The sequence below is a fragment of the Syngnathus scovelli genome, chromosome 1, assembly GCF_024217435.2.
Source record: "Syngnathus scovelli strain Florida chromosome 1, RoL_Ssco_1.2, whole genome shotgun sequence".
NCBI classification, from domain to species: domain Eukaryota; kingdom Metazoa; phylum Chordata; class Actinopteri; order Syngnathiformes; family Syngnathidae; genus Syngnathus; species Syngnathus scovelli.
In genome coordinates this window covers 12145944-12172073 of record NC_090847.1, presented here as the reverse complement: position 1 = coordinate 12172073, position 26130 = coordinate 12145944, and the positions used below count along the sequence as shown (strand labels likewise).

Genomic DNA, 26130 nt, shown 5'->3' with positions numbered 1-26130 from the left:
TACGCAAATCGGGATTCAACTCATTGAGGAAACACATTTGCATTTATGCCACTTTCTAATCATGTTAATTTTACCAACACGCATCCATAACTCTATGAAGAGTATGACCAAGCAGATTTATAGCTATCCAAAAAGCAATGAAGCAATGCCATGAAAAACGCTGCAAGTGAAAAAAACCTTACCTCGCCAGAAGTATGTCTCCTGTCAGGGAGCACCAGCGTGTTGGCATGGCTGCCCGGTACTATGGTGGAGCCAATACTCATTCGGGGTCCAACTAACATGTAGCGTTTATCTCCCGATCTGTACTGGATGCTATGACACAGCGTGCCATCATAATTGGTTTCTTGCAGATATTTGGAAGTGTACTCGGTGGATTTGGAGCACTGCATGGCGATCAGCACCACAATGCTGATGACAAAAAGGAGCGACACCGAGCCCAAAGTGATCATCAGGTAAAAAGTCACATTGTCCTCCTCGTCCACCGTGGCCGTACTTTTTACGTCAGAAGCTGCAAAAGCCTCTTTGGGTTCCACGAGTTTGACGGTCACGGTAGCCGTCGCCGAGAGCGACACGTTGCCGTTGTCTTTGACCAGGATGAGCAGGCGATGCTCAGCCTCATCCGTCTCCGTCAAGGAGCGAAGTGTTCTGATTTGGCCCGTGTAGCGGTCTAAAGAAAACAGACTGTGGTCGCTGACTCGCTGCAGCGAAAAGAGCAACCAGCCGTTATAGCCGATGTCGGCGTCGTAGGCTCGAACTTTGGTCACCAAGTCTCCCGCTTTGATGTTGCGGGGAATCTCCTCCACACCTTGGGCAGAACCGTTGGAGCTGACTGGATACAGGATGACTGGAGCGTTGTCGTTCTGATCCAGAATGAAAACCTTCACTGTCACGTTGCTGCTCAGTGGAGGACTTCCACCATCTCGGGCCACCACTTGGAACTGGAAACTTTTCAGCGTCTCAAAGTCAAAACTTTTTAGGGCCGAGATCTGTCCATTTTCACTATTTATACTTAAAAATGAAGACAGCGTGTTATCATTTCTGAGAATGTGATATGAAACAACAGCATTCTCATTGTCATCTACATCAAAGGCTTTGACAGAAAAGATAGCGGTGCCTGCATCGTTGCCCTCGGTGACATAGAAAGTGTAAGGACTGGATGAAAACTCGGGACTGTTATCGTTTACATCTGAAATGAAAACACTGATTGTCTTTTGAGACGAGAGTGCAGGTAGACCGGCATCTCTTGCAACGACTGTTATATCATAGTGGGACCTTTTTTCCCTGTCTAAAGGTGATTTGGTCACTAAAGAAAACATTTTGTCTTGTAATGACGGTGACAAAGTAAAAGGAACATCCTCATTTATGGAGCAAATTACTTTTCCATTGAGGCCAGAATCGAAATCGTTCACACTAATTAGAGCAACTGTTGTTCCAGGTCTGGAATCTTCAGGAATGGAACTGGAAAACGACGTCACTTCAATTTCAGGTGCATTGTCATTAACGTCAACTATCTTGATGATGACACTTTTTTCTGTTGTTAGCGGTGCAAGGCCTTCATCTGATGCTTGGATTTCAATTTCAAACATGTCATCATCCTCATAATTTATCAGACCTTTCACCACAATCTCACCGGTATTTGCTAATATGTCAAATAAATGCATTATATTTTGATTATTTTTGCTAAAAGAATAAGTGACTTCTCCATTTGGGCCTTCATCTAAATCAGTTGCATTTACTTGTATAACGGTCGTTCCAATTCCAGCATTTTCATTCAGTGTCACAGAATAAACTTCTTGGGAGAAAACAGGTGCATTGTCATTCACATCTAACACATTTATTGAAATCTTAATTTCACCGGTTTTCTGAGGTTTACCTCCATCCAGTGCAGTTAACACTAATGATAGATGCCCTGTTTTTTCCCTGTCTAAAGATTTTTTCACAACCAGTATGGGAATTTTTCCATCTTTTCCTTTGTCTTTAACTTCCAAACGAAAGTAATCATTGTCACTAAGTTTATATTGCTGAACAGAAAACTGACCAGTGTCTCCATCCTCAGAAGCCGGCAGCTGAAATCTTGCACCAGGCAGCACTGACTCTGAAATATCTAGCTTTGTTTCTTCCTCAGGAAAACTGGGCGAATGGTCGTTTACATCCAGCACCTCCACTTCAACATAGTGGACCTCAAGTGGGTTTTCGAGCACGGTTTTTAAATTGATCAAACATGTACTGCTTTGCGGGCACTCCTTTTCCCTGTCGATCTTCCTGCTGACGTAAAGGACGCCGTCGGTCTGACTCACATGAAAAAGAGGCTCCGCAGTACTTGAAACAATCCGAAATTTGCGCTCTTTCAGCGTATTTCTATCCAATCCGAGGTCTTTTGCAACATTCCCAACCACAGTTCCTCCATCGACCTCCTCGAAGATGGAGTATCGTAATTGCGCCGAAGTCACGCTGCACAAAAGCACCGCAGCCACGCACCAGAGAAAACAGCGGCTCACCCAATCCTGCGCGCCTCTTTGTTCCATGCTGATGCAAAAAAACATCACTGCAGGTCCATTCTAAGAAAATCAGTTGCCCTTGAGTAAGTAAACTACAAAATTTTAGTGCATCAAAGTAGTCTTCCACTAAGCCAAGTGCCTGAGAAATAAGGACAGCAAGACAATTGACACCGTTGAGGCAGCCACAGTGATCATGTCAGCGCGAATGTTACCAAGAGGTGGTGGGCAGAACAACCACTCACTATAAGTCACGTGAACAAGCAATGTGTACATGTCCTCACACTGACACCTAGAGGCCAAATTTTATATTACAGAACAGGCGAGGCAGGTGATCTGTGTCCATTCACAGCATGCAAAACAAAGCTCCAAGTTAAACCAAAGCTGTCCAAATACCAGCTTTGTTTCCCGGTATACGGAACCCGAAGGGAGCAAAGACATCCTTGACTTTAGTAGCAAACAAAACCGGTCCATCCTACATTGCACTCGTGTGGCCTATATAAGTTCAAATTCATCTTTGCCTTCCTCCGTGATGTAGATAAAAAAAAACATATGCTGGCAAAACCACGTGACTTTTGTCTGACATCCATCCATCCATCCATTTTCTGAACCGCTTAGTCCCCACGGGGGTCGCGGGCGTGCTGGAGCCTATCCCAGCCGTCATCGGGCAGTAGGCGGGGGACACCCTGAACTGGTTGCCAGCCAATCGCAGGGCACACAGAGACAGACAACCAATCGCACTCACACTCACACCTAGGGACAATTTGGAGTCTTCAATCGGCCTACCAAGCATGTTTTTGGAATGTGGGAGGAAACCGGAGTGCCCGGAGAAAACCCACGCGGGCCCCGGGAGAACATGCAAACTCCACACAGGGAGGGCCGGAGGTGGAATCGAACCCGCACCCTCCTAACTGTGAGGCGGACGTGCTACCCAGTGCGCCACCGAGCCGCCCTGTCTGACATCCGTGATGGGAAAAGTTACCCAACTATATGAAGAAGAAGTATATGAGGACAAATAGCACAACCATAGCAGTATTTTAACATTTATTTGCTATAAACTGTTTTCATATTTTATTCCCAATATTTATTTTCTTGATAAGAACTAACATTTTCATGTTTCAGCACCAACGACAGCGACATTTCGAATTATTTGGACAGACATTATCACCTGTTTTGTCCATCCATCCATCCATCCATCCATCCATCCATCCATCCATCCATCCATCCATCCATCCATCCATCCATCCATCCATCCATCCATCCATCCATCCATCCATCCATCCATCCATCCATCCATCCATCCATCCATCCATCCATCCATCCATCATCTGTACCACTTGTGCCCACGGGGCTCGTGGGTGAGCTGGAGCCTATCTCAGCAGTCATAGGGCAGTAGGTTACAATTAGATCATAATTAGATTGTGGGAGAATTTTGCAATGAGAAAGGGTGTCGACAGAACGAGAAGAATACAGATCCTCTATACCATAAAAGTGCAACAATGCCAATAAAAATAATATGTTCTGTATAGCTTTGTAAGAAGTATGCTATAAAATTCATTCGTGACAAAGTGTTGCCGTGGAGGATTGAAAATGATTGGTATGTCACAATTTCAACATTAATCCAAGATCATAATCTTTGAATTGTTCAAAATCACATGTCAAGCAAATGTACTGGATTCCAAATGTATATGTGAGTTTTAAGGTTATAAATTTGAAATGGTAGGAACAATTTTTTATGGAAAGCAAATCTTCTGGACAAGAGTGACCATATCAGCAAACTACAATGTAGATAACTGAGTTGCAGACCAAGTCTGTAGTATTGCTCTTTTCACACAAATAGAATCACTGACCACTGGCATAACATCAGCACCACGGATAGCACCCAACTCTCAGACAGTTTAAGGGAAACAACACCCCAGTTAAACAAAGGCTATCTATACTTCCATCAAAACCCAAACATGACCACCAGGATCAGAAAATCACAACTTTGGCAGTGTCAGAATGTACCAAATTAGTTGCAATTCAATAAAGCAACTTGCATTTAAACGTGGGATCGATTCTCACATTTGTAACAAAATGTAATATGTTAATGAGCCTTACCTCGCCAGAAGTGCGTCTCCTGTCAGGGAGCACCAGCGTGTTGGCGTGGCTGCCCGGTACTACGGTGGAGCCGATACTCATTCGGGGTCCAACTAACATGTAGCGTTTGTCTCCCGATCTGTACTGGATGCTGTGACACAGTGTGCCATCATAATTGGTTTCTTGCAGATATTTGGAAGTGTACTCGGTGGATTTGGAGCACTGCATGGCAATCAGCACGATGATGCTGATGACAAAAAGGAGCGACACCGAGCCCAAAGTGATCATCAGGTAAAAAGTCACATTGTCCTCCTCGTCCACCGTGGCCGCACTTTTCACGTCGGAAGCCGCAAAAGCCTCTTTGGGCTCCACGAGTTTGACGGTCACCGTAGCCGTCGCTGAGAGCGATACGTTGCCATTGTCTTTGACCAGGATGAGCAAGCGGTGCTCGGCCTCGTCCGTCTCCGTCAAGGAGCGAAGTGTTCTGATCTGACCCGTGTAGCGGTCCAAAGAAAACAGACTGTGGTCGCTGACTCGCTGCAGCGAAAAGAGCAACCAGCCATTATAGCCGATGTCGGCGTCGTAGGCTCTGACTTTGGTCACCAAGTCTCCCGCTTTGATGTTGCGGGGAATCTCCTCCACACCTTGGGCAGAACCGTTGGAGCTGACTGGATACAGGATGACTGGAGCGTTGTCGTTCTGATCCAGAATGAAAACCTTGACCGTCACGTTGCTGCTCAGTGGAGGACTTCCACCATCCCTGGAAACCACTTGGAACTGGAAACTTTTCAATGTCTCAAAGTCAAAACTTTTCAGTGCCATTACTTCCCCAGTTTCTGGGTTGATGTTCAGAAATGAAAACAATTTAGAGTCTGCACTTCCCTCTCTGACAATATGATAAGAAATGAGAGCATTGTCAGCTTCATCCTTATCAGAAGCTTTCACTGAAAACACAGAGGCTCCTGGTGTGTTGTTTTCAGTAATATAAAATGTATAAGGGCTGGATGAAAATTCTGGACTGTTGTCATTTACATCTGACACAACAACAGTTATGGTCTTTTCGGTTGAGAACACTGGCTCGTTTGTGTCCTTTGCGGTGATGGTGACCTCATATCGAGAAACATGCTCCCGATCCAGTTGGGATTTTGTGACTAGAGAGTACATGTTTTCTTGTAAAGATGGTGATAAAGTAAAAGGAACGTCTTGTTTGATGGCACACAGCACTTTGCCATTAATTCCAGAGTCTAAGTCACTGACACTAATCAGAGCTACAGTGGTTCCTATCTTTGCGTCCTCCTTTATGGAATTAGAAAAAGACGTCACCTCTATTTCGGGCGCATTATCATTTACATCATTGACAGTTATCAAGACACTCTTATCAGCTGTCAAAGGAACTGGCCCTTTATCAGACGCATGTATATCAATCTCATAGCTTTTACTGTCCTCAAAATCAAGGTGGCCCATCACTTTAATTTCACCAGTGTTTGAGTCAATACTGAAAAGCTCCATCACTTTTAAATCCACCTCCTTACCAAATGAATAGACTATTTCACCATTCGCACCCAGGTCCATATCTGTCGCATTTACTTGAATCACGACAGTGCCAACTGGCACGTTTTCATTCAGGGAGGCAGAATAAACCTCCTTGTCAAACACAGGAGAGTTATCATTCACATCGAGGACATCTACAGTTAATTCTATGGAGCCTGACTTGGGGGGCTTCCCCCCGTCTACTGCTGTCAGACGCAGACGTTGTCTCCCTGTTGTCTCTCTGTCTAACTGCTTGAGCAGGACTAAAAATGGCACTTTACGGTCCTCGCCTCTGTCTTTTACCTCAATACGAAAATATTCATTTTGACTGAGTTTATATTGCTGAATGGAAAACTGGCCCACATCGGGGTCTCGCGCCGCTTGGAGTTGGAAACGAGCCCCTGGCATAGCTGATTCAGATATTTCAAGCTGTTTTCCTTTTTCGAGAAAAACAGGCGAATGGTCGTTGATGTCTAATATTTCCACGGCAACATAGTGCACCTCTAGTGGATTTTCAAGCACTGTTTTCAGGTTGATCACACACGGGCTGATGCGTTCACACGCCTCCTCTCTGTCTATCCTTCTCGCCACATACAAGATGCCGTCGTCCTGGTTCACCTCCACAAAGGGCTCAGCTGTTCCGGCCACGATGCGGTATCCTCGTCCTTTAAGCGCGCCCTTATCCAGCCCCAAATCCTTCGCTATGTTCCCGACCACAGTTCCCTGTTGAACCTCCTCTGGTATGGTATATCTGAGCTGTGCACTTGCTCCATTGCACAGAATAAGCACCAAAGACAGCCACCAGCGTCGCTCCCTCCTACCTCCGCATCGTCTTTGTTCCATGCCGTGCAGATGACAAATTATCATCCTTCTGATTTGCTATGTCCAACAAAAAACAAGTGCGTGCTAATTCTAATTAAGCCACTAAAATATAACTAAGCAGTTCCAATAAAAGGCTTTGAGAATAAAAATTGCAATTCGCCAATTTCGACACTGCACCGCCCAGGAAGCATTCGAGAAATAACACAAACGAGGTGGTCGGCTCTGAAAAGGGACCGTGACGTAAAGTACCGCTATACGAGAAGTTATATTGGGCTAGGCTGACCCCTACTGTCGAATAAACGTAACATACTATCACACTATCATGAATAACACGTCTCAAGCAAAATGCTGTAAATGGTTTAAATGCACTGTTTTCTGCAGGAGTACGCACAGCACTTCCGCTCTAAATTAATTAGTCAATTTGGAAACTACACAAACAGACAGAGGGAGACAAACCCTTTGACAAATTCCAACACTTGTATGTTATTCTTTGAAACTATAGCAAATGAAAGCGCAATTTTTCCTAATCGGGTGGTAGCAGCAAAACACTAATGACCCACACAGGCAATGTAAGAGGCCAACAAGGAAATACTGTAGTTCAGGGGAAACAATAGTCTGTTCTTTTTGTGTAAATCCGCAAAAGGAAAAACACATTTTCATTTACAAACAACTTGAATGTAAACTTTTGAACCATTTCTCATTAGGCAGCAAGTACTGCTTATCAAACAAGTTATATCCTCCACATTCTTCCATCTAGAGATTCTACATCTCTGATTACAACAAAAAATATATGTACATAATAGAGTTCAGCACTATACGCAAATCGGGATTCAACTCATTGAGGAAACACATTTGCATTTATGCCACTGTCTAATCATGTTAATTTTACCAACACGCATCCATAACTCTATGAAGAGTATGACCAAGCAGATTTATAGCTATCCAAAAAGCAATGAAGCAATGCCATGAAAAACGCTGCAAGTGAAAAAAACCTTACCTCGCCAGAAGTGTGTCTCCTGTCAGGGAGCACCAGCGTGTTGGCGTGGCTGCCCGGTACTACGGTGGAGCCGATACTCATTCGGGGTCCAACTAACATGTAGCGTTTGTCTCCCGATCTGTACTGGATGCTGTGACACAGTGTGCCATCATAATTGGTTTCTTGCAGATATTTGGAAGTGTACTCGGTGGATTTGGAGCACTGCATGGCAATCAGCACGATGATGCTGATGACAAAAAGGAGCGACACCGAGCCCAAAGTGATCATCAGGTAAAAAGTCACATTGTCCTCCTCGTCCACCGTGGCCGTACTTTTCACGTCGGAAGCCGCAAAAGCCTCTTTGGGCTCCACGAGTTTGACGGTCACCGTAGCCGTCGCTGAGAGCGATACGTTGCCGTTGTCTTTGACCAGGATGAGCAAGCGGTGCTCGGCCTCGTCCGTCTCCGTTAAGGAGCGAAGTGTTCTAATCTGACCCGTGTAGCGGTCCAAAGAAAACAGACTGTGGTCGCTGACTCGCTGCAGCGAAAAGAGCAACCAGCCATTATAGCCGATGTCGGCGTCGTAGGCTCTGACTTTGGTCACCAAGTCTCCCGCTTTGATGTTGCGGGGAATCTCCTCCACACCTTGGGCAGAACCGTTGGAGCTGACTGGATACAGGATGACTGGAGCGTTGTCGTTCTGATCCAGAATGAAAACCTTGACCGTCACGTTGCTTCTCAGTGGAGGACTTCCACCATCCCTGGCCACCACTTGGAACTGGAAACTTTTCAATGTCTCAAAGTCAAAACTTTTCAGTGCCATTACTTCCCCAGTTTCTGGGTTGATGTTCAGAAATGAAAACAATTTAGAGTCTGCACTTCCCTCTCTGACAATATGATAAGAAATGAGAGCATTGTCAGCTTCATCCTTATCCGAAGCTTTCACTGAAAACACAGAGGCTCCTGGTGTGTTGTTTTCAGTAATATAAAATGTGTAAGGGCTGGATGAAAATTCTGGACTGTTGTCATTTACATCTGACACGACAACAGTTATGGTCTTTTCGGTTGAGAACACTGGCTCGTTTGTGTCCTTTGCGGTGATGGTGACCTCATATCGAGAAACATGCTCCCGATCCAGTTGGGATTTTGTGACTAGAGAGTACATGTTTTCTTGTAAAGATGGTGATAAAGTAAAAGGAACGTCTTGTTTGATGGCACACAGCACTTTGCCATTAATTCCAGAGTCTAAGTCACTGACACTAATCAGAGCTACAGTGGTTCCTATCTTTGCATCCTCCTTTATGGAATTAGAAAAAGACGTCACCTCTATTTCGGGCGCATTATCATTTACATCATTTACAGTTATCAAGACACTCTTATCAGCTGTCAAAGGAACTGTTCCTTTATCAGATGCATGTATATCAATCTCATAGCTTTTGCTGTACTCAAAATCAAGGTGGCCTATCACTTTAATTTCACCAGTGTTTGAGTCAATACCGAAAAGCTCCATCACTTTTAAATCCACCTCCTTACCAAATGAATAGACTATTTCACCATTCACGCCCTGGTCCATATCTGTCGCATTTACTTGAATCACGACAGTGCCAACTGGCACATTTTCATTCAGGGAGGCAGAATAAACCTCCTTGTCAAACACAGGAGAGTTATCATTCACATCGAGTACATCTACAGTTAATTCTATGGAGCCTGACTTGGGTGGCTTCCCCCCGTCTACTGCTGTCAGACGCAGACGTTGTCTCCCTGTTGTCTCTCTGTCCAACTGCTTGAGCAGGACTAGAAATGGCACTTTACGGTCCTCGCCTCTGTCTTTTACCTCAATACGAAAATATTCATTTTGACTGAGTTTGTATTGCTGAATGGAAAACTGACCCACATCGGGGTCTCGTGCCGCTTGGAGCTGGAACCGAGCTCCAGGCATAGCTGACTCATATATTTCAAACTGTTTTTCTTTTTCCAGAAAAACAGGCGAGTGGTCGTTGATGTCTAATATTTCCACGGCAACATAGTGCACCTCTAGTGGATTTTCAAGCACTGTTTTCAGGTTGATCACACACGGGCTGATGCGTTCACACGCCTCCTCTCTGTCTATCCTTCTCGCCACATACAAGATGCCGTCGTCCTGGTTCACCTCCACAAAGGGCTCAGCTGTTCCGGCCACGATGCGGTATCCTCGCCCTTTAAGCGCGCCCTTATCCAGCCCCAAATCATTCGCTATGTTCCCGACCACAGTTCCCTGTTGAACCTCCTCTGGTATGGAATATCTGAGCTGTGCACTTGCTCCATTGCACAGAATAAGCACCAAAGACAGCCACCAGCGTCGCTCCCTCCTATCTCCGCATCGTCTTTGTTCCATGCCGTGCAGATGACAAATTATCCTTCTGATTTGCTATGTCCAACAAAAACCAAGTGCGTGCTAATTCTAAATAAGCCACTAAAATATAACTAAGCAGTTCCAGTAAAAGGCTTTGAGAATAAAAATTGCAATTCGCCAATTTCGACACTGCACCGCCCAGGAATCATTCGAGAAATAACACAAACGAGGTGGTCGGCTCTGAAAATGGACCGTGACGTAAAGTAGCGCTATACGCGAAGTTATATTGGGCTAGGCTGACCCCTACTGTCGAATAAACGTAACATACTATCACACTATCATGAATAACGCGTCTCAAGCAAAATGCTGTAAATGGTTTAAATGCACTGTTTTCTGCAGGAGTACGCACAGCACTTCCGCTCTAAATTAATTAGTCAATTTGGAAACTACACAAACAGACAGAGGGAGACAAACCCTTTGACAAATTCAAACACTTGTATGTTATTCTTTGAAACTATAGCAAATGAAACCGCAATTTTTCCTAATCGGGTGGTAGCAGCAAAACACTAATGACCCACGCAGGGAATGTAAGAGGCCAACAAGGAAATACTGTAGTTCAGGGGAAACGATAGTCTGTTCTTTTTGTGTAAATCCACAAAAGGAAAAACACATTTTCATTTACAAACAACTTGAATGTAAACTTTTGAACCATTTCTCATTAGGCAGCAAGTACTGCTTATCAAACAAGTTATATCCTCCACATTCTTCCATCTAGAGATTCTACATCTCTGATTACAACTAAAAATATATGTACATAATAGAGTTCAGCACTATACGCAAATCAGGAGTCAACTCATTGAGGAAACACATTTGCATTTATGCCACTGTCTAATCATGTTAATTTTACCAACAGGCATCCATAACTCTATGAAGACCATGACCAAGCGGATTTATAGCTATCCAAAAAGCAATGAAGCAATGCCATGAAAAACACTGCAAATGGAAAAAACCTTACCTCGCCAGAAGTATGTCTCCTGTCAGGGAGCACCAGCGTGTTGGCATGGCTGCCCGGTACTATGGTGGAGCCGATACTCATTCGGGGTCCGACTAACATGTAGCGTTTATCTCCCGATCTGTACTGGATGCTGTGACACAGCGTGCCATCATAATTGGTTTCTTGCAGATATTTGGAAGTGTACTCTGTGGATTTGGAGCACTGCATAGCAATCAGCACCACAATGCTGATGACAAAAAGGAGCGACACCGAGCCCAAAGTGAGCATGAGGTAAAAAGTCACATTGTCCTCCTCATCCACCGTGGCCGCACTTTTTACGTCGGAAGCTGCAAAAGCCTCTTTGGGTTCCACGAGTTTGACCGTCACAGTAGCCGTCGCCGAGAGCGACACGTTGCCGTTGTCTTTGACCAGGACAACCAGGCGATGCTCGGCCTCGTCCGTCTCCGTCAAGGAGCGAAGTGTTCTTATCTGGCCCGTGTAGCGGTCCAAAGAAAACAGACTGTGGTCACTGACTTGCTGCAGCGAAAAGAGCAACCAGCCGTTATAGCCGATGTCGGCGTCGTAGGCTCGCACTTTGGTCACCAAGTCTCCCGCTTTGATGTTGCGGGGAATCTCCTCCACACCTTGGGCAGAACCGTTGGAGCTGACTGGATACAGGATGACTGGAGCGTTATCATTTTGATCCAAAATGAACACCTTGACTGTCACGTTGCTGCTCAGTGGAGGACTTCCACCATCTCTGGCCACCACTTGGAACTGGAAACTTTTCAGCGTCTCAAAGTCAAAACTTTTTAGGGCCGAGATCTGTCCATTTTCACTATTTATACTTAAAAATGAAGACAGCATGTTATCATTTCTGAGAATGTGATATGAAACGACAGCATTCTCATTGTCATCTTGATCAAAGGCTTTTACAGAAAAGATGGCGGTGCCTGCATTGTTGCCCTCAGTGACATAGAAAGTGTAAGGACTGAATGAAAACTCGGGACTGTTATCGTTCACGTCTGAAATGAAAACACTGATTGTCTTTTGAGACGAGAGTGCAGGTTGACCGGCATCTCTTGCAACTACTGTTATATCATAATGGGACCTTTTCTCCCTGTCTAAAGGTGATTTGGTCACTAAAGAAAACATTTTGTCTTGTAATGACGGTGACAAACTAAAAGGAACATCCTCATTTATGGAGCAAATTACTTTCCCATTAAGGCCAGAATCCAAGTCATTCACACTGATTAGAGCCACTGTCGTCCCAGGTCTGGAATCTTCAGGAATGGAACTGGAAAATGACGTCACTTCAATCTCAGGTGCATTGTCATTGACATCAACTATCTTGACGATAACACTTTTTTCTGTAGTTAGAGGAACAGGGCCTTTATCTGATGCTTGTATTTCAATTTCAAACATGTCATTCTCCTCATAGTCTATAGGACCTTTTACAACAATCTCACCAGTATTTACCACAATTTCAAATAAATTTATTATATTTTGATTGTTCTTGCTAAAAGAATAAACCACTTCTCCATTTGAGCCTTCATCTAAATCAGTTGCATTCACTTTTATAACTGCTGTTCCTATTGGGGCATTTTCATTGAGCATTACAGAATAAACATCTTTAGAGAAAATCGGTGCATTATCATTAACGTCCAACACGTTTATTGAAATATTCATTTCACCGGTTTTTGGAGGTTTACCTCCATCCACTGCAGTTAATATTAATGAATGATATCCTGTTGTTTCACTGTCTAGAGATTTTTTAACAACCAGTATAGGAATTTTTCCATCTTTTCCTTTGTCTTTAACTTCCAAACGAAAATGATCATTGTCACTCAGTTTATATTGCTGAACAGAAAACTGACCAGTGTCTCCATCCTTAGAAGCCGGCAGTTGGAATCTTGCACCAGGCAACACTGACTCTGAGATATCTAGCTTTGTTTCTTCTTCGGGAAAACTGGGAGAATGGTCGTTTACATCCAAAACTTCCACTCCAACATAGTGGACCTCAAGTGGATTTTCGAGCACGGTTTTTAAGTTGATCAAACATGTACTGCTTTGCGGGCACTCCTTTTCCCTGTCGATCTTCCTGCTGACGTAAAGGACGCCGTCGGTCTGACTCGCATGAAAAAGAGGCTCCGCAGTACTTGAAACAATCCGATACTTGCGCTCTTTCAGCGCATTTCTATCCAATCCGAGGTCTTTTGCCACATTCCCAACCACAGTTCCTCCATCGACCTCCTCGGAGATGGAGTATCGTAATTGCGCCGAAGTCACGCTGCACAAAAGCACCGCAGCCACGCACCAGAGAAAACAGCGTCTCACCCAATCCTGCGCGCCTCTTTGTTCCATGCTGATGCAAAAAAACATCACTGCAGGTCCATTCTATGAAAATCAGTTGCCCTTGAGTAAGTAAACTAAAAATTTGTAGTGCATAAAAATATTCTTCCACGAAGCCAACTGCCTGAGAAATAAGGACAGCGAGACAATTGACACTGAATAGGCAGACACAGAGATCAGCCAGCGCGAATGTTATCAAGAGGTGGTGGGCAGAACAGCAGTTTACTACGTGAAGTCACGTGATTAACAAAATCGTACGTGTCCTTACACTGACACCTGGCGACTCAATACCACACTGCAGAACAGGAGGCCAAACGAGAATTTGAAAGATGCTGCAAAGTTCTGATACACTGCAACGATGCAAAACATTCTGCAGTGTACACACGTTACTTCAAAATTAAAAAATGTCAGTTCCTTCCTCCATCCTATTTTCATGTATTCTTAATTTAACGTGACAATATTTATCTGATTTGTCGCTTTATTGTATTCATAATGCATGAGAAACATATGGCAGTGCTGATTTAAAATGACATTATACAGAATACTTGGACAAATCTTACAAATTCAACCTGTGAATCATTCAAAATCAAGAGTAGAGCTAAACTTTTTTTTTTAAATTCTTTGCCTTGCCTTATGAGATGTGATTTTGACATCTATTCTGCTGGATCCTGTTAGCAAGAAAATAAACCTAATTATTTGTCCCTTAAGTTTGTATCAAAAGTGTTACGGTTCATTTCAATGTTAAGTATACACAATAGTGAACATGTGAAGTAAGTACTAGAACTGTAAATAAAAGACTCACACCACAAGTCAAGTCAATATTATACTTTGCAAACAAATGCAAAATCACGAAGCACAGACAGGACTTCAGCACTGGTATGGTTTCAGCACCACGGTTAGCACCACTCCCTCTGAGCGTTCAACCAACACTACTTACGACTTGTGTCCTTTGAACTCCACAACAACTTGAACATGCTAATCAGGATAAAAATGACACAACTTTGGCATGCAATGTCCATCCATCCATCTTCTATACTGCTTGACCCCACGGCAGTCACAGGCACGCTGGAGCCTTTCCCAGCAGTCATCGGGTGGTAGGCGGGGACATCCTGAAGCAGTTGCCAGCCAATCGCAGGGCACACAGAGACAAACAAATATTCGCACACACACTCACACCTATGGGCAATTTGGAGTGACCAATCAGCTTATCAAGCATGTTTTGGGGATGTAGAATGAAACCAGAAAAGACACGGAGGCCCGGGGAGAACATGCAATGTCCATACAGAATGGGCCGGAGGTGAAATCAAACTCGCAACCTCTGAACTGTGAGGTGGATGCGCTAACCAGTGCACCACCCAGCCGCATGCAATGTCAGAAAATGTTATTTGGGTTACAATTCAATCAACCAACTTTTGCATTTTAATGTGGCATATTCGCTCATAGATGTTAGGGTTTTCCAGGTTATCTTTATCATAGGATTATGTTGGAATGTAGACTATAATGATTAAACAATCTTGTCTTGCTCTCACAACACAGTAAAATAAAGTGGTTGCATTCTCTGCTTGATTGACCAGCTGCAGAGGAAGCAATCAAAGTTGTTCTGTTTCCCACAACATCGTAAAACACCCCCTGCTCTGATCTTACCAGAGGCCGGGGGTTCACCAAACCTGTCCACTCTCACCCCCACTCTGTTCCTCCTAATAAATATGCCCTTGCAGGAAGGAGGGTTCAGACTTCATTCCTTGAGCGAGTGAACTCTCCACCTGCAGGTGTCTAAAAGGACTTGCTTGTCTCCCATGTGGTTCTTGCAAAATAAGTTGGAGTGAGCAAATCTCTAACAATAGTCATAATAAAATGTAATACGTTAATGATTCTTACCTCCCCGGAAGTGTTTCTCCTGTCAGGGAGCACCAGCGTGTTGGCGTGGCTGCCCGGTACTATGGTGGAGCCGATACTCATTCGGGGTCCAACTAACATATACCGTTTGTCTCCCGATCTGTACTGGATGCTGTGACACAGCGTGCCATCATAATTGGTTTCTTGCAGATATTTGGAAGTGTACTCGGTGGATTTGGAGCACTGCATGGCGATCAGCACCACAATGCTGATGACAAAAAGGAGCGACACCGACCCCAAACTGATCATCAGGTAAAAAGTCACATTGTCCTCCTCGTCCACCGTGGCCACACTTTTCACGTCTGAAGCCGCAAAAGCCTCTTTGGGCTCCACGAGTTTGACGGTCACCGTAGCCGTCGCCGAGAGCGACACGTTGCCGTTGTCTTTGACCAGGATGAGCAGGCGGTGCTCGGCCTCGTCCGTCTCCATCAGAGAGCGAAGTGTTCTGATCTGGCCCGTGTAGCGGTCCAAAGAAAACAGACTGTGGTCGCTGACTCGCTGCAGTGAAAAGAGCAACCAGCCGTTATAGCCGATGTCGGCGTCGTAGGCCCGGACTTTGGTCACCAAGTCTCCCGCTTTGATGTTGCGAGGAATCTCCTCCACACCTTGGGCAGAACCGTTGGAGCTGACCGGATACAGGATGACTGGAGCATTGTCATTCTGATCCAGAATGAACACCTTGACTGTCACGTTGCTGCTCAGAGGAGGACTTCCACCATCCGTGGCCACCACTTGGAACTGGAAACTTTTCAGCGTCTCAAAGTCAAAACTTTTCAGTGCCAGAATTTCTCCCGTTTCAGAATTGATATTCAGAAATGATGTGTGCCCATTTTCCTTTGCTATGTTTCTCAGAATGTGATAAGATATTTGGGCGTTTTCCCCTTCGTCACGATCAAACGCTTTTACAGAAAATACTGAATCCCCTGGTTTGTTATTTTCACTAATGTAGAAAGTGTAAGGACTCAATAAAAATTCTGGGCTGTTATCATTAGTGTCTGAAACAAAAACACTGATAATCTGTTTGGAGGTTAGAGCTGGTTCACCCGAGTCTTTAGCAATTATTGTTATATCATATGCCTGTTTTTGTTCCCTGTCAAGCTGGGACTTAGTAACAACAGCATACATGTTATCCTGCATTGATGCAGTCAACATAAAAGGAGACTCTTCCGAAACATGACTTATTATTTTGCCGTTAAGGCCGGAGTCTAAATCTGTAACACTTATGAGAGCTACAGTTGTCCCGGGTCGAGAGTCCTCAGAAACTGCACGAGACAAAGACGTCACTTCTATCTCTGGAGGATTATCATTCACGTCAATAATTTTAATAATTACACTTTTATCCGTTTTGAATGGAATACTTCCTTTATCTGATGCCTGGATGTCAATATCATAACTGTCTTGCTCCTCAAAATCAACGTTACCTTTCACAATAATCTCCCCAGTGACAGGATCAATGTTAAATAATTGCCTAATTTTATCTTTGACGTCACTTCCGAACGAATAAACAACTTCCCCGTTGGAGCCGAAATCAGAGTCTGTAGCGTTAACTTGAATGACAGTTGTACCCAGGGGGGCGTTCTCTTGCAGCGTTACAGAATAAGTCTCTTTAGTGAACACCGGCATGTTGTCATTCACGTCCAGAACATCGATGAGGATTTCAACCGAGCCTGTTTTGGGGGGTGTACCCCCATCAATGGCTGTCAGCACCAGTTTATGGTTGCGTTTGGTCTCTCTGTCAAGCTGCCTCTGCAACTGCAAAATTGGCGTTTTGCCGTCTCGCCCTCGATCTTTTACCTCTAAGCGGAAGTGATCGTTCTGGCTGATTTTGTACTGTTGCACGGAATTTACACCGCCGTCCGGGTCATATGCATTTTGCAGCTGATATTTAGCACCCGGTAAAGCAGACTCGAATATTTCCAGTCGTTTTGTCTTCTCCGGGAACGTGGGGGAGTGGTCGTTTATATCTATTATTTCCACTGTGATATAATGCACCTCCATTGGGTTGTCAAGTACGGTTTTAATATTAATCAGGCACGCACTGCTCTCCTTACAAATCTCCTCACGATCAATTATACGGTTTGCATAAAGGGCCCCGTCGTTCTCATTTACCTTAAAAAGGCGTTCACTCGAGCTGGACATAATGCGGAATCCCCTCTGCTTTATTGAAGCCAGCTCTATTCCTAAATCCTTCGCAACATTCCCAACAAAAGTCCCCTCATTGAGCTCCTCGGATATAGAATATCTGAGCTGTGCGGAAGCAGAACGGACGAATAAAAACAGCGCCAAGACTCCGAGCAAAGGCCGACGCTCCCGTCCTCTTTGTTCCATGTTGTACGGCCAAACTAGAAATCCAAACATGTCCAAAATGTCCCCGTTTTTCTAGAATATCTTCGTCATTACAGCCCGAAAATATAATGGCATTATCAGGGCCCTTCTTTCGTTTTTAAATTGAAAAGGAATGCAGGGATATTAACAATCGTAAAATGATCTCCGTGGGTTAGTCCAAACGTGTCAGCTGAATACTGTATAAGCACCAAACTGAATAGTGAATGGGCGGACTGAATCTGCGCGCATCAACGTTAAATGCCTTATATGGTAACATACTGCCTCCTAGTGAATGTGTGGGAAAACACTTTTAATTTACCTCTGAAAACGCTTAACTCTTGCAAATGCTGACAAACGTTTGGAGCATTGAGCTCCACAAATTTATATAAAAAATAAACTGTTATCAAACTACTATGACTAAATAATATGGATTAACTTGCAATCTGATGGAATACCAAGACAGCAAGAGAGGTATTTTGTATTTTGTTGAAGGAAAATTAACGTCCTTTTGATAGCTTACAAATATAACTGCTTATTCACTCATATCCCTCCTTGAAGAATTTGTGATCAGTAGCTATTCCACAAATATCCACAACCTTGCAGGCCATGCACGAGATACAACAGAAAATAAACCACTAGCCATCACAGCATAGGACACCAGGTGTAGAAACCACACTTTAACATTTAGAATAATTCAACAAATATGCACGCCAAATATTCTGATCCACACGTGATCCTCGTCAGCACACAAACATACGACACTCCATCATTTTAAGTGAAAATATACGAGCCCAAAAGCATAACAGGTGTAATGCAATTAACAATACTGAATTATTGCACAATACTTAATTATTGCACTGTAAGCTTATGCTAATATGAGATGTTCTCTTATTTGTACCGCATATAATCTGTGGATATAAGACGAGATGTTTCCAGCACCATGGACAGCAACACTGCAGTGGAAGTGGGCTTGATGACAGTAACCACTTTTTGTTGCCTCATCTTTGTGTTTTCTGCATTCTTGTAATGTGGTGACCCAATAATGTTAAATCTACTTCATTATAGATGGTATAATGTATGTCCAGTACTTAGCCATCCCAATCGTTTACCTCTGTAAACGATCTGCAAAATGCAGCAGCAAAATGTAATTCTTACTGCCTCGCGTTTTTTTAAGCATACTTCAAACCACAACAATAACACAATTTGCTCAACATTTAGATACTATTATTATCTAGAAATTACAAATAATGTGTGAGACTTCGTGTTGGGGGATAACATACTTCCAGGTAAGTTTAGATCATGGCATGGTCAATGAACCTATTAGCAGTGATGTTCCTAGTATTGCTTTCTTGCTTTCACTACTATCCATTTTACATTCCTATTAACAAGAGACAAGCTTTATCAATTGTAATAAAATAAAGGTCAAAAGATAGAAAAAAGATAAAAAGACAGATAGAAAGATAGAAAGGTCATGTATCCCATCTCCCAAACAACACTTGTGACAATCACTGTAAACTACAACTATTCAACAGATGAACTAACCACAGCAGTAAATGTTGCCGGAGACTACAATTCTTAGAAAAACTGTCTTACCTCGCCGGACGTGTGTCTCCTGTCAGGGAGCACCAGTGTGTTGGTGTGGCTGCCTGGTACTATGGTGGAGCCGATACTCATTCTAGGTCCAACTAACATGTAGCGTTTGTCTCCCGATCTGTACTGGATGCTGTGACACAGCGTGCCATCATAATTGGTTTCTTGCAGATATTTGGAAGTGTACTCGGTGGATTTGGAGCACTGCATGGCGATCAGCACGATGATGCTGATGACAAAAAGGAGCGACACCGCGCCCAAAGTGATCATCAGGTAAAAGGTCACACTGTCCTCCTCGTCCACCGTGGCCGCACTTTTCACGTCGGAAGCCGCAAAAGCCTCTTTGGGCTCCACGAGTTTGATGGTCACGGTAGCCGTCGCAGAGAGCGACACGTTGCCATTGTCTTTGACCAGGACGAGCAGGCGATGCTCTGCCTCGTCCGTCTCCGTCAAGGAGCGAAGCGTTCTGATCTGGCCCGTGTAGCGGTCCAAAGAAAACAGACTGTGGTCGCTGACTCGCTGCAGCGAAAAGAGCAACCAGCCGTTATAGCCGATGTCGGCGTCGAAGGCTCGGACCTTGGTCACCAAGTCTCCCGCTTTGATGTTGCGGGGAATCTCCTCCACACCTTGGGCGGAACCGTTGGAGCTGACCGGATACAGGATGACTGGAGCGTTGTCGTTCTGATCCAGAATGAACACCTTGACTGTCACGTTGCTGCTCAGAGGAGGACTCCCACCATCGGTGGCCACCACTTGGAACTGGAAACTTTTCAGTGTCTCAAAGTCAAAACTTTTTAAAGCTGATATTTGTCCATTTTCTGAATTGATATTCAGACTGTGCAAGTAAACGTGTTCCTTATCTCTTCCCTCTCTTAAAATCTGATATGAAATGAGGGCATTACCGCCTTCGTCGTGGTCATATGCGCTCACAGAAAACACTGATTGGCCCGGAGGATTGTTTTCAGTAACATAAAATGTGTAAGGGCGTGAGGAAAACTCTGGACTGTTGTCATTCACATCTGACACAACAATAGTTATGCTTTTGTCAGAGGACAAAGACGGTACACCTGCATCCCTTGCAACTACTGTAACCTCATAAATGGACTGCTGTTCTCTATCCAATGTCGATTTTGTAATTATAGAATACGTGTTGTCTTGAGTAGAAGGTGACAATGTAAAGGGAACGTTTTTACTGAGTGAGCAAATGACTTTTCCATTCAGACCAGAGTCTTTATCAAGAACACTAATTAATGCTACGGTGGTTTCCGGTCTCGAATCTTCTGCTATTGCTCTGGAAAATGATGTCACCTCTATCTGTGGAGTGTTGTCATTCAAATCAATTATTTTTACTAGAACACTTTTTTCTGCCTGTAAAGGAGCAGATCCTTTATCCGAAGCCTGTATGTCAATTTCATAGCTCTCCTCTAATTCAGAATCAATCCAACCTTGTACAGTGATTACACCTGAATGGAGATCTACACGGAACAGTTCACGTATTCTGCTATTTACATTATTACCTAATGTATAGATAATTTCACTGTTACTGCCCTCATCTAAATCAGTGGCATTCACTTGGATAACAGTTGTGCCAATTGGAGCATTTTCATGAAGAAGCACTGAATAATTGTCTTCAGTGAAAACAGGCATATTATCATTAACATCCAAAACATGCACCCATATTTCAGCAGTTCCGGATCTACTCGGTTTTCCTCCATCAACGGCTGACAGGAGCAATTTGTGTTTGCTCTTTGTTTCTCTGTCGAGCGACTTGAACAGCACTAAAATTGGTATTTTACCATCTTTTCCTCGTTCTTTAACTTCCAAACGAAAATGGTCATTAGCACTGAGTTTATACTCCTGGATGGAAAACGGCCCGACGTCAGGGTCGTGTGCAGCTTGTAACTGGAGGCGCAATCCTGGCAAAGCAGATTCTGAAATTTCCAGACGTGACGCGTTCGCGGAGAAGCTTGGAGAGTGGTCGTTAATGTCCAGCACCTCTACGCTCACGTAGTGGATTTCCAGCGGGTTTTCCAACAATGTTTTGAGTTGGATCACACACACGCTGCTCCGCTCGCACACATTCTCCCTGTCGATGACTCGGTCAACATACAGCAGCCCGTCTCCATTGTTGAAGCTAAAAAACGGCTCTGATGAGCCCTCCGCGATGCGGTATCCTCTCTCTTTCAGCGTGGCCTTGTCGAGCCCCAAATCCTTTGCGATGTTCCCCACAACACTTCCTTCTTTCACCTCTTCCGCAATGGAATATCTGATCTGGGCGTAACCTCTGCTCCACGACAAAATGAAGGAAGCAATAAAAGCAAATAGTCGCCTTTGTCCTCCAGTTAAGCCGCGTCCTTTACATTTCATCATGGTGAAGCAATGGTAGCCGTGTGGACAAAAATATACATTTGCCGAATCGGAATATATTCTAACTATATAAGTCTTCAAACAGCACTGACTATAGCCACCGTGTGCGCCCAGAATGCGCCGAGCACTATTGTGTAAAAACCCACTCCACGAAGGGGAGGATCATTTCTGACAAAGAGATTCTCACGGCGCACATTTGTGCGCGCATACTGACACCAAGTGATCGCCTCCAGAAAGTGGGATCAATACATTTCAGTCGTCATCTACATCAAACACAAAGCCGCCAAAAATCGGAAATTAAATAAGATTTCGAACGAATGAATGAATGAATAAATAACTTTTAATTATTCTTAAAAATAAATAAATACCGCACGTAGGCCTACAGATGTGGGTCGCATTATTTTACGCGACAATTCTTTCTAATGTCTCTTCTATTCTTCGATTTTTGAGTTGACTGATTGTTAAGCCTCTGCTTCCATACACACTTTATTTTATGTTTTATTTGGGAAGGCACAGGAAACTCGCGGGATGATTTCTTTCTTTTTTTTTTTTTTTTTTTTTGCAGTGAACATGCGACGTCTTGACGCTGTGTGCTGAGGTTTGGAGGACTGATCGCAAAGTGTAAAAGTGGGTTCATTGTGGCTTTTTTCACACTTAAAAACATGAGAAACTGATATTTTGCTGTTTTGGTATTAAATACAGACACTGTAAGTGGAATTGTTCATCTATAGAAGTGCGTTTTTTAAGTAGGCCTGATCGCAAAATGTAAAAGTGGGCGCAATGTGGATTTTTTTCCACACATAAAAACATGAGAAACTGATCTTTTGCTGTTTTATCTATATCTTCTATTCATCTATAGAAGTGCATTTTTTTAGTACGCAACTGGAAAAAATAATTAATCGCTTAATACAATCTGAGCCCATGAAAGTGTGACCTGTTGGGAAGCCTGATTACTGGGAACTAAAATAGAAGCAAACTTCATACAGCTTATTTCCTCCTAGCTTTAAGGATCAAATTCATCAATCAAATCCCATGTCAGCATGGAATTTATAACAGCAATAAATGTATAAATAAAGAGCAGCAAACTGAAACAACATGTAAGTCCAATATGCAAACTCCTTTTTATAACAATATTCAAATCTCAAAATTCTTACCAAGGTCACTTGGTATTCAGCATTTTTAAAATACTCTCGAGAATGACATCGCTTATTGCAAACAATCAGCAGGTAAAAAATTATATCTATCTTACCTCGCCAGAAGTGTGTCTCCTGTCAGGGAGCACCAGCGTGTTGGCGTGGCTCCCTGGTACTATGGTGGAGCCGATACTCATTCGAGGTCCAACTAACATGTAGCGTTTGTCTCCCGATCTGTACTGGATGCTGTGACACAGTGTGCCATCATAATTGGTTTCTTGCAGATATTTGGAAGTGTACTCTGTGGATTTGGAGCACTGCATTGCGATCAGCACGATGATGCTGATGAGGAAAAGGAGCGACACCGACCCCAAAGTGATCATCAGGTAAAAAGTCACATTCTCCTCCTCGTCCACCGTGGCCGCACTCTTCACGTCGGAAGCGGCAAAAGCCTCTTTGGGCTCCACGAGTTTGACAGTTACGGTAGCTGTCGCAGAGAGTGACACGTTGCCGTTGTCTTTGACCAGGACGAGCAGGCGATGCTCGGCCTCGTCCGTCTCCGTCAAGGAGCGAAGTGTTCTGATCTGGCCCGTGTAGCGGTCCAAAGAAAACAGACTGTGGTCGCTGACTCGCTGCAGCGAAAAGAGCAACCACCCGTTATAGCCGATGTCAGCGTCGTAGGCTCGGACTTTGGTCACCAAGTCTCCCGCTTTGATGTTGCGGGGAATCTCCTCCACACCTTGGGCAGAACCGTTGGAGCTGACCGGATACAGGATGACTGGAGCGTTGTCGTTCTGATCCAGAATGAACACCTTGACTGTCACGTTACTGCTTAGGGGAGGACTTCCACCATCGGTGGCCACCACTTGGAACTGGAAACTTTTCAGTGTCTCAAAGTCAAAACTTTTCAAAGCTGTGACATCTCCATTTTCAGAATTTATATTCATAAAAGATGATACTGGCTTATCCTTCTGGGCTCGAGCTATTTTGTATTGAATAACTGCATTTTCATCCACATCATTATCAGTTGCCGTTAAGGAGAATACTGATGCTCCGGCAATGTTGTTTTCTATCAGGTAAAAATTTAACAGGCTTTGTTCAAAACGTGGACTGTTGTCATTCATATCAGATAACTCTATGTCAAATGTTCTAGAACTAGACAGAGGGGGATCTCCACAATCTGTAGCTTTAATTGTTATTTCATAATGAGAAACCTCCTCACGATCCAACAATCCCTTAGTAACAACTGAATAGGTGTTTTCCTTATAGGAAGGTTTCAATTCAAACGGTACATTGTCGGTGATGTGCAAAATGATTTTGCCATTCACACCAGAGTCTTTATCCATAACACTAATGAGGGAAATAACTGTACCAGGCTTTGAATCCTCTGACACTTTATTTGAGAATGATGTCACTTCTATTATAGGGGGATTATCATTGACATCTTTTATTTTTACAACCACACGACACCTGCTTGTCAGTGGAGGTGTTCCTTTGTCAGAGGCCTCAATTTCTATTTTATAAATCTCTGATTCCTCGTAGTTCAGAGGGCCTTTCAACTTAATTTGGCCACTCAAATGATCCATTTCAAAAATATCAGACATTTTGCTTGCCAAAGTCTTGCTGAGGCTGTATTCTATTTCACCATTTGTACCTTCATCTGGGTCTGTTGCATTGACTCGTGCAACAATTGTACCACTTGACACGTTTTCATATATTTCAACATTGTACGTGTCTTGACTAAACATGGGTCGATTATCATTAATATCAACCACAATAATGGAAACATTGAGTGTGCCAGACTTTGTAGGTTTGCCCCCATCCACTGCAGCAACAAATAGGAAGTGCTTATTTTTCTGTTCTCTGTCTAATGACCGTTTCAGGACTAAAAACGGTATTTTTTCATCGTCACTCTGAACAATATCCAGTTCAAAGTATTCATTAGACGTTAGCGTGTATGCGCGCACAGAGTTCATTCCAGCATCTGGATCTCGGGCTGCATGCAGCTGGAATCGTGTTCCTGGAGACGAATGTTCAGCTATTTCAAAAATCTGTTTCTTTTGAGAAAAAGTAGGACTGTTATCATTTACATCGGTTATTTCTACCACTACATAATGCACCTCGAGAGGATTCTCAACCAGGACCTTGAGTTCAATTGAGCAGGCGCCGCTCCCCTGACAAAGCTCCTCCCGGTCAATTTTGCGTCGGACCTGCAGGTCACCATTGTCTGCGTTTACCTCAAAATATGCGTCCGTGGCTCCTGACACCACCCTGAAACGCCTGTCACTCAGTGAGCTTCTGTCCAATCCGAGATCTTTTGCAACATTGCCCACAACAGTTCCAGTCGCCATTTCCTCTGGAATAGAGTAGCGTAGCTCTCCCAAAGCCCGCTCCCCGAAAAACAGCAGCAGAGCCGAATGTAGAAAAAATACAAATAAAAAGCTCCTCGTTTTACATCCTCGTTTTCCTTTCATTGTTGTTCAAGAACGATGAAAGCTAAATATAAGACAACAACAAAAATCGTACAGCTCCACCGCTGTGTTTTATGATTACGGAACCAAACTGCACTGCCCAGAATGCCGGAACAAATGAATGCTCTCTTCCAATTGCAGACAAAGCCAACAGGACGGCCTGGTTTCTCATGGCGTTATTGGTGTCAAAGCGACATCTACAGGACATTATAAGTATTCGCATAATAAATGATCATGCCCTGTATCATGTGACTTCAATCATCAAGCAATTGAAAATTCTGAGAAAAATATGACACATATAGCAAGAAGCAATGGGCAAGTGAAACGTATTAATGCTATTTAGGGGATGGCACTGATTTGCTACTAAAGCAACAACATTCCTTTCATTTATACTCGTGAAGTGTAAAATGTTCAACAAAATGAATGACACGGTTCCCTTTCGTTTTGCGAAAGAGGCACGTTGAAATTTCAGCACCATGGAGAGCAGCACGGTCAAATCCCCATTTTGTGTTTAATCCCGTCTTTGTATAAAGCAATACTTTTGGGCATCCAGCAAACAATTATAATAAAGCTCATGCCTACATTGGTTACAATGGGGGGAGGGGGGTATGAGACACGGAGTCCCGGGAGATTCATTTACAGAGATTTAAAATGCATCAATCCACGCATGTGTCAAATACAGAAAAAACACATTCATTTGCAATGTGAATGTATCGCATAGCCATCAACAGTGAAGTGCAAAACTGTGCACCCATGAGCAATATTGCTT

The 26130-nt window shown here is 43.7% G+C and overlaps 4 protein-coding genes across 12 annotated transcripts in view; all 4 read right to left on the bottom strand.

Moving 5' to 3' along the window:
• Positions 1-26130, bottom strand: part of LOC125985658 (protocadherin alpha-C2) — a 150099-nt gene that overhangs the window by 103445 nt on the left and 20524 nt on the right. The window contains exon 1 of one of the 9 annotated variants that reach the window (XM_068652231.1): positions 19394-22872. The exons of 5 other annotated variants lie outside the window; for them this stretch is intronic. In XM_068652231.1, coding sequence (XP_068508332.1) covers positions 19394-21760 — 2367 coding nt within the window. In that variant the 5' untranslated portion in view covers positions 21761-22872. Of the gene's footprint in view, positions 1-182; positions 3440-4595; positions 6972-15457; positions 19329-19393; positions 22873-26130 lie in introns of those variants that run through there. 3 more of the 9 variants (XM_068652230.1, XM_049748960.2, XM_049748997.2) reach the window with 3 other exon arrangements.
• LOC137840710 (protocadherin alpha-8-like) lies at positions 7133-10275 on the bottom strand. Its single transcript, XM_068652246.1, has one exon. The coding sequence runs from the start codon at positions 10273-10275 to the stop codon at positions 7834-7836; it is 2442 nt and encodes an 813-aa protein (XP_068508347.1). The 3' UTR covers positions 7133-7833.
• On the bottom strand, positions 11153-15435 carry LOC137840709 (protocadherin alpha-8-like). The gene has a single exon (XM_068652245.1). The coding sequence runs from the start codon at positions 13607-13609 to the stop codon at positions 11159-11161; it is 2451 nt and encodes an 816-aa protein (XP_068508346.1). The 5' UTR covers positions 13610-15435; the 3' UTR covers positions 11153-11158.
• LOC137839564 (protocadherin alpha-3-like) lies at positions 22290-26126 on the bottom strand. The gene has a single exon (XM_068652248.1). The coding sequence runs from the start codon at positions 25362-25364 to the stop codon at positions 22998-23000; it is 2367 nt and encodes a 788-aa protein (XP_068508349.1). The 5' UTR covers positions 25365-26126; the 3' UTR covers positions 22290-22997.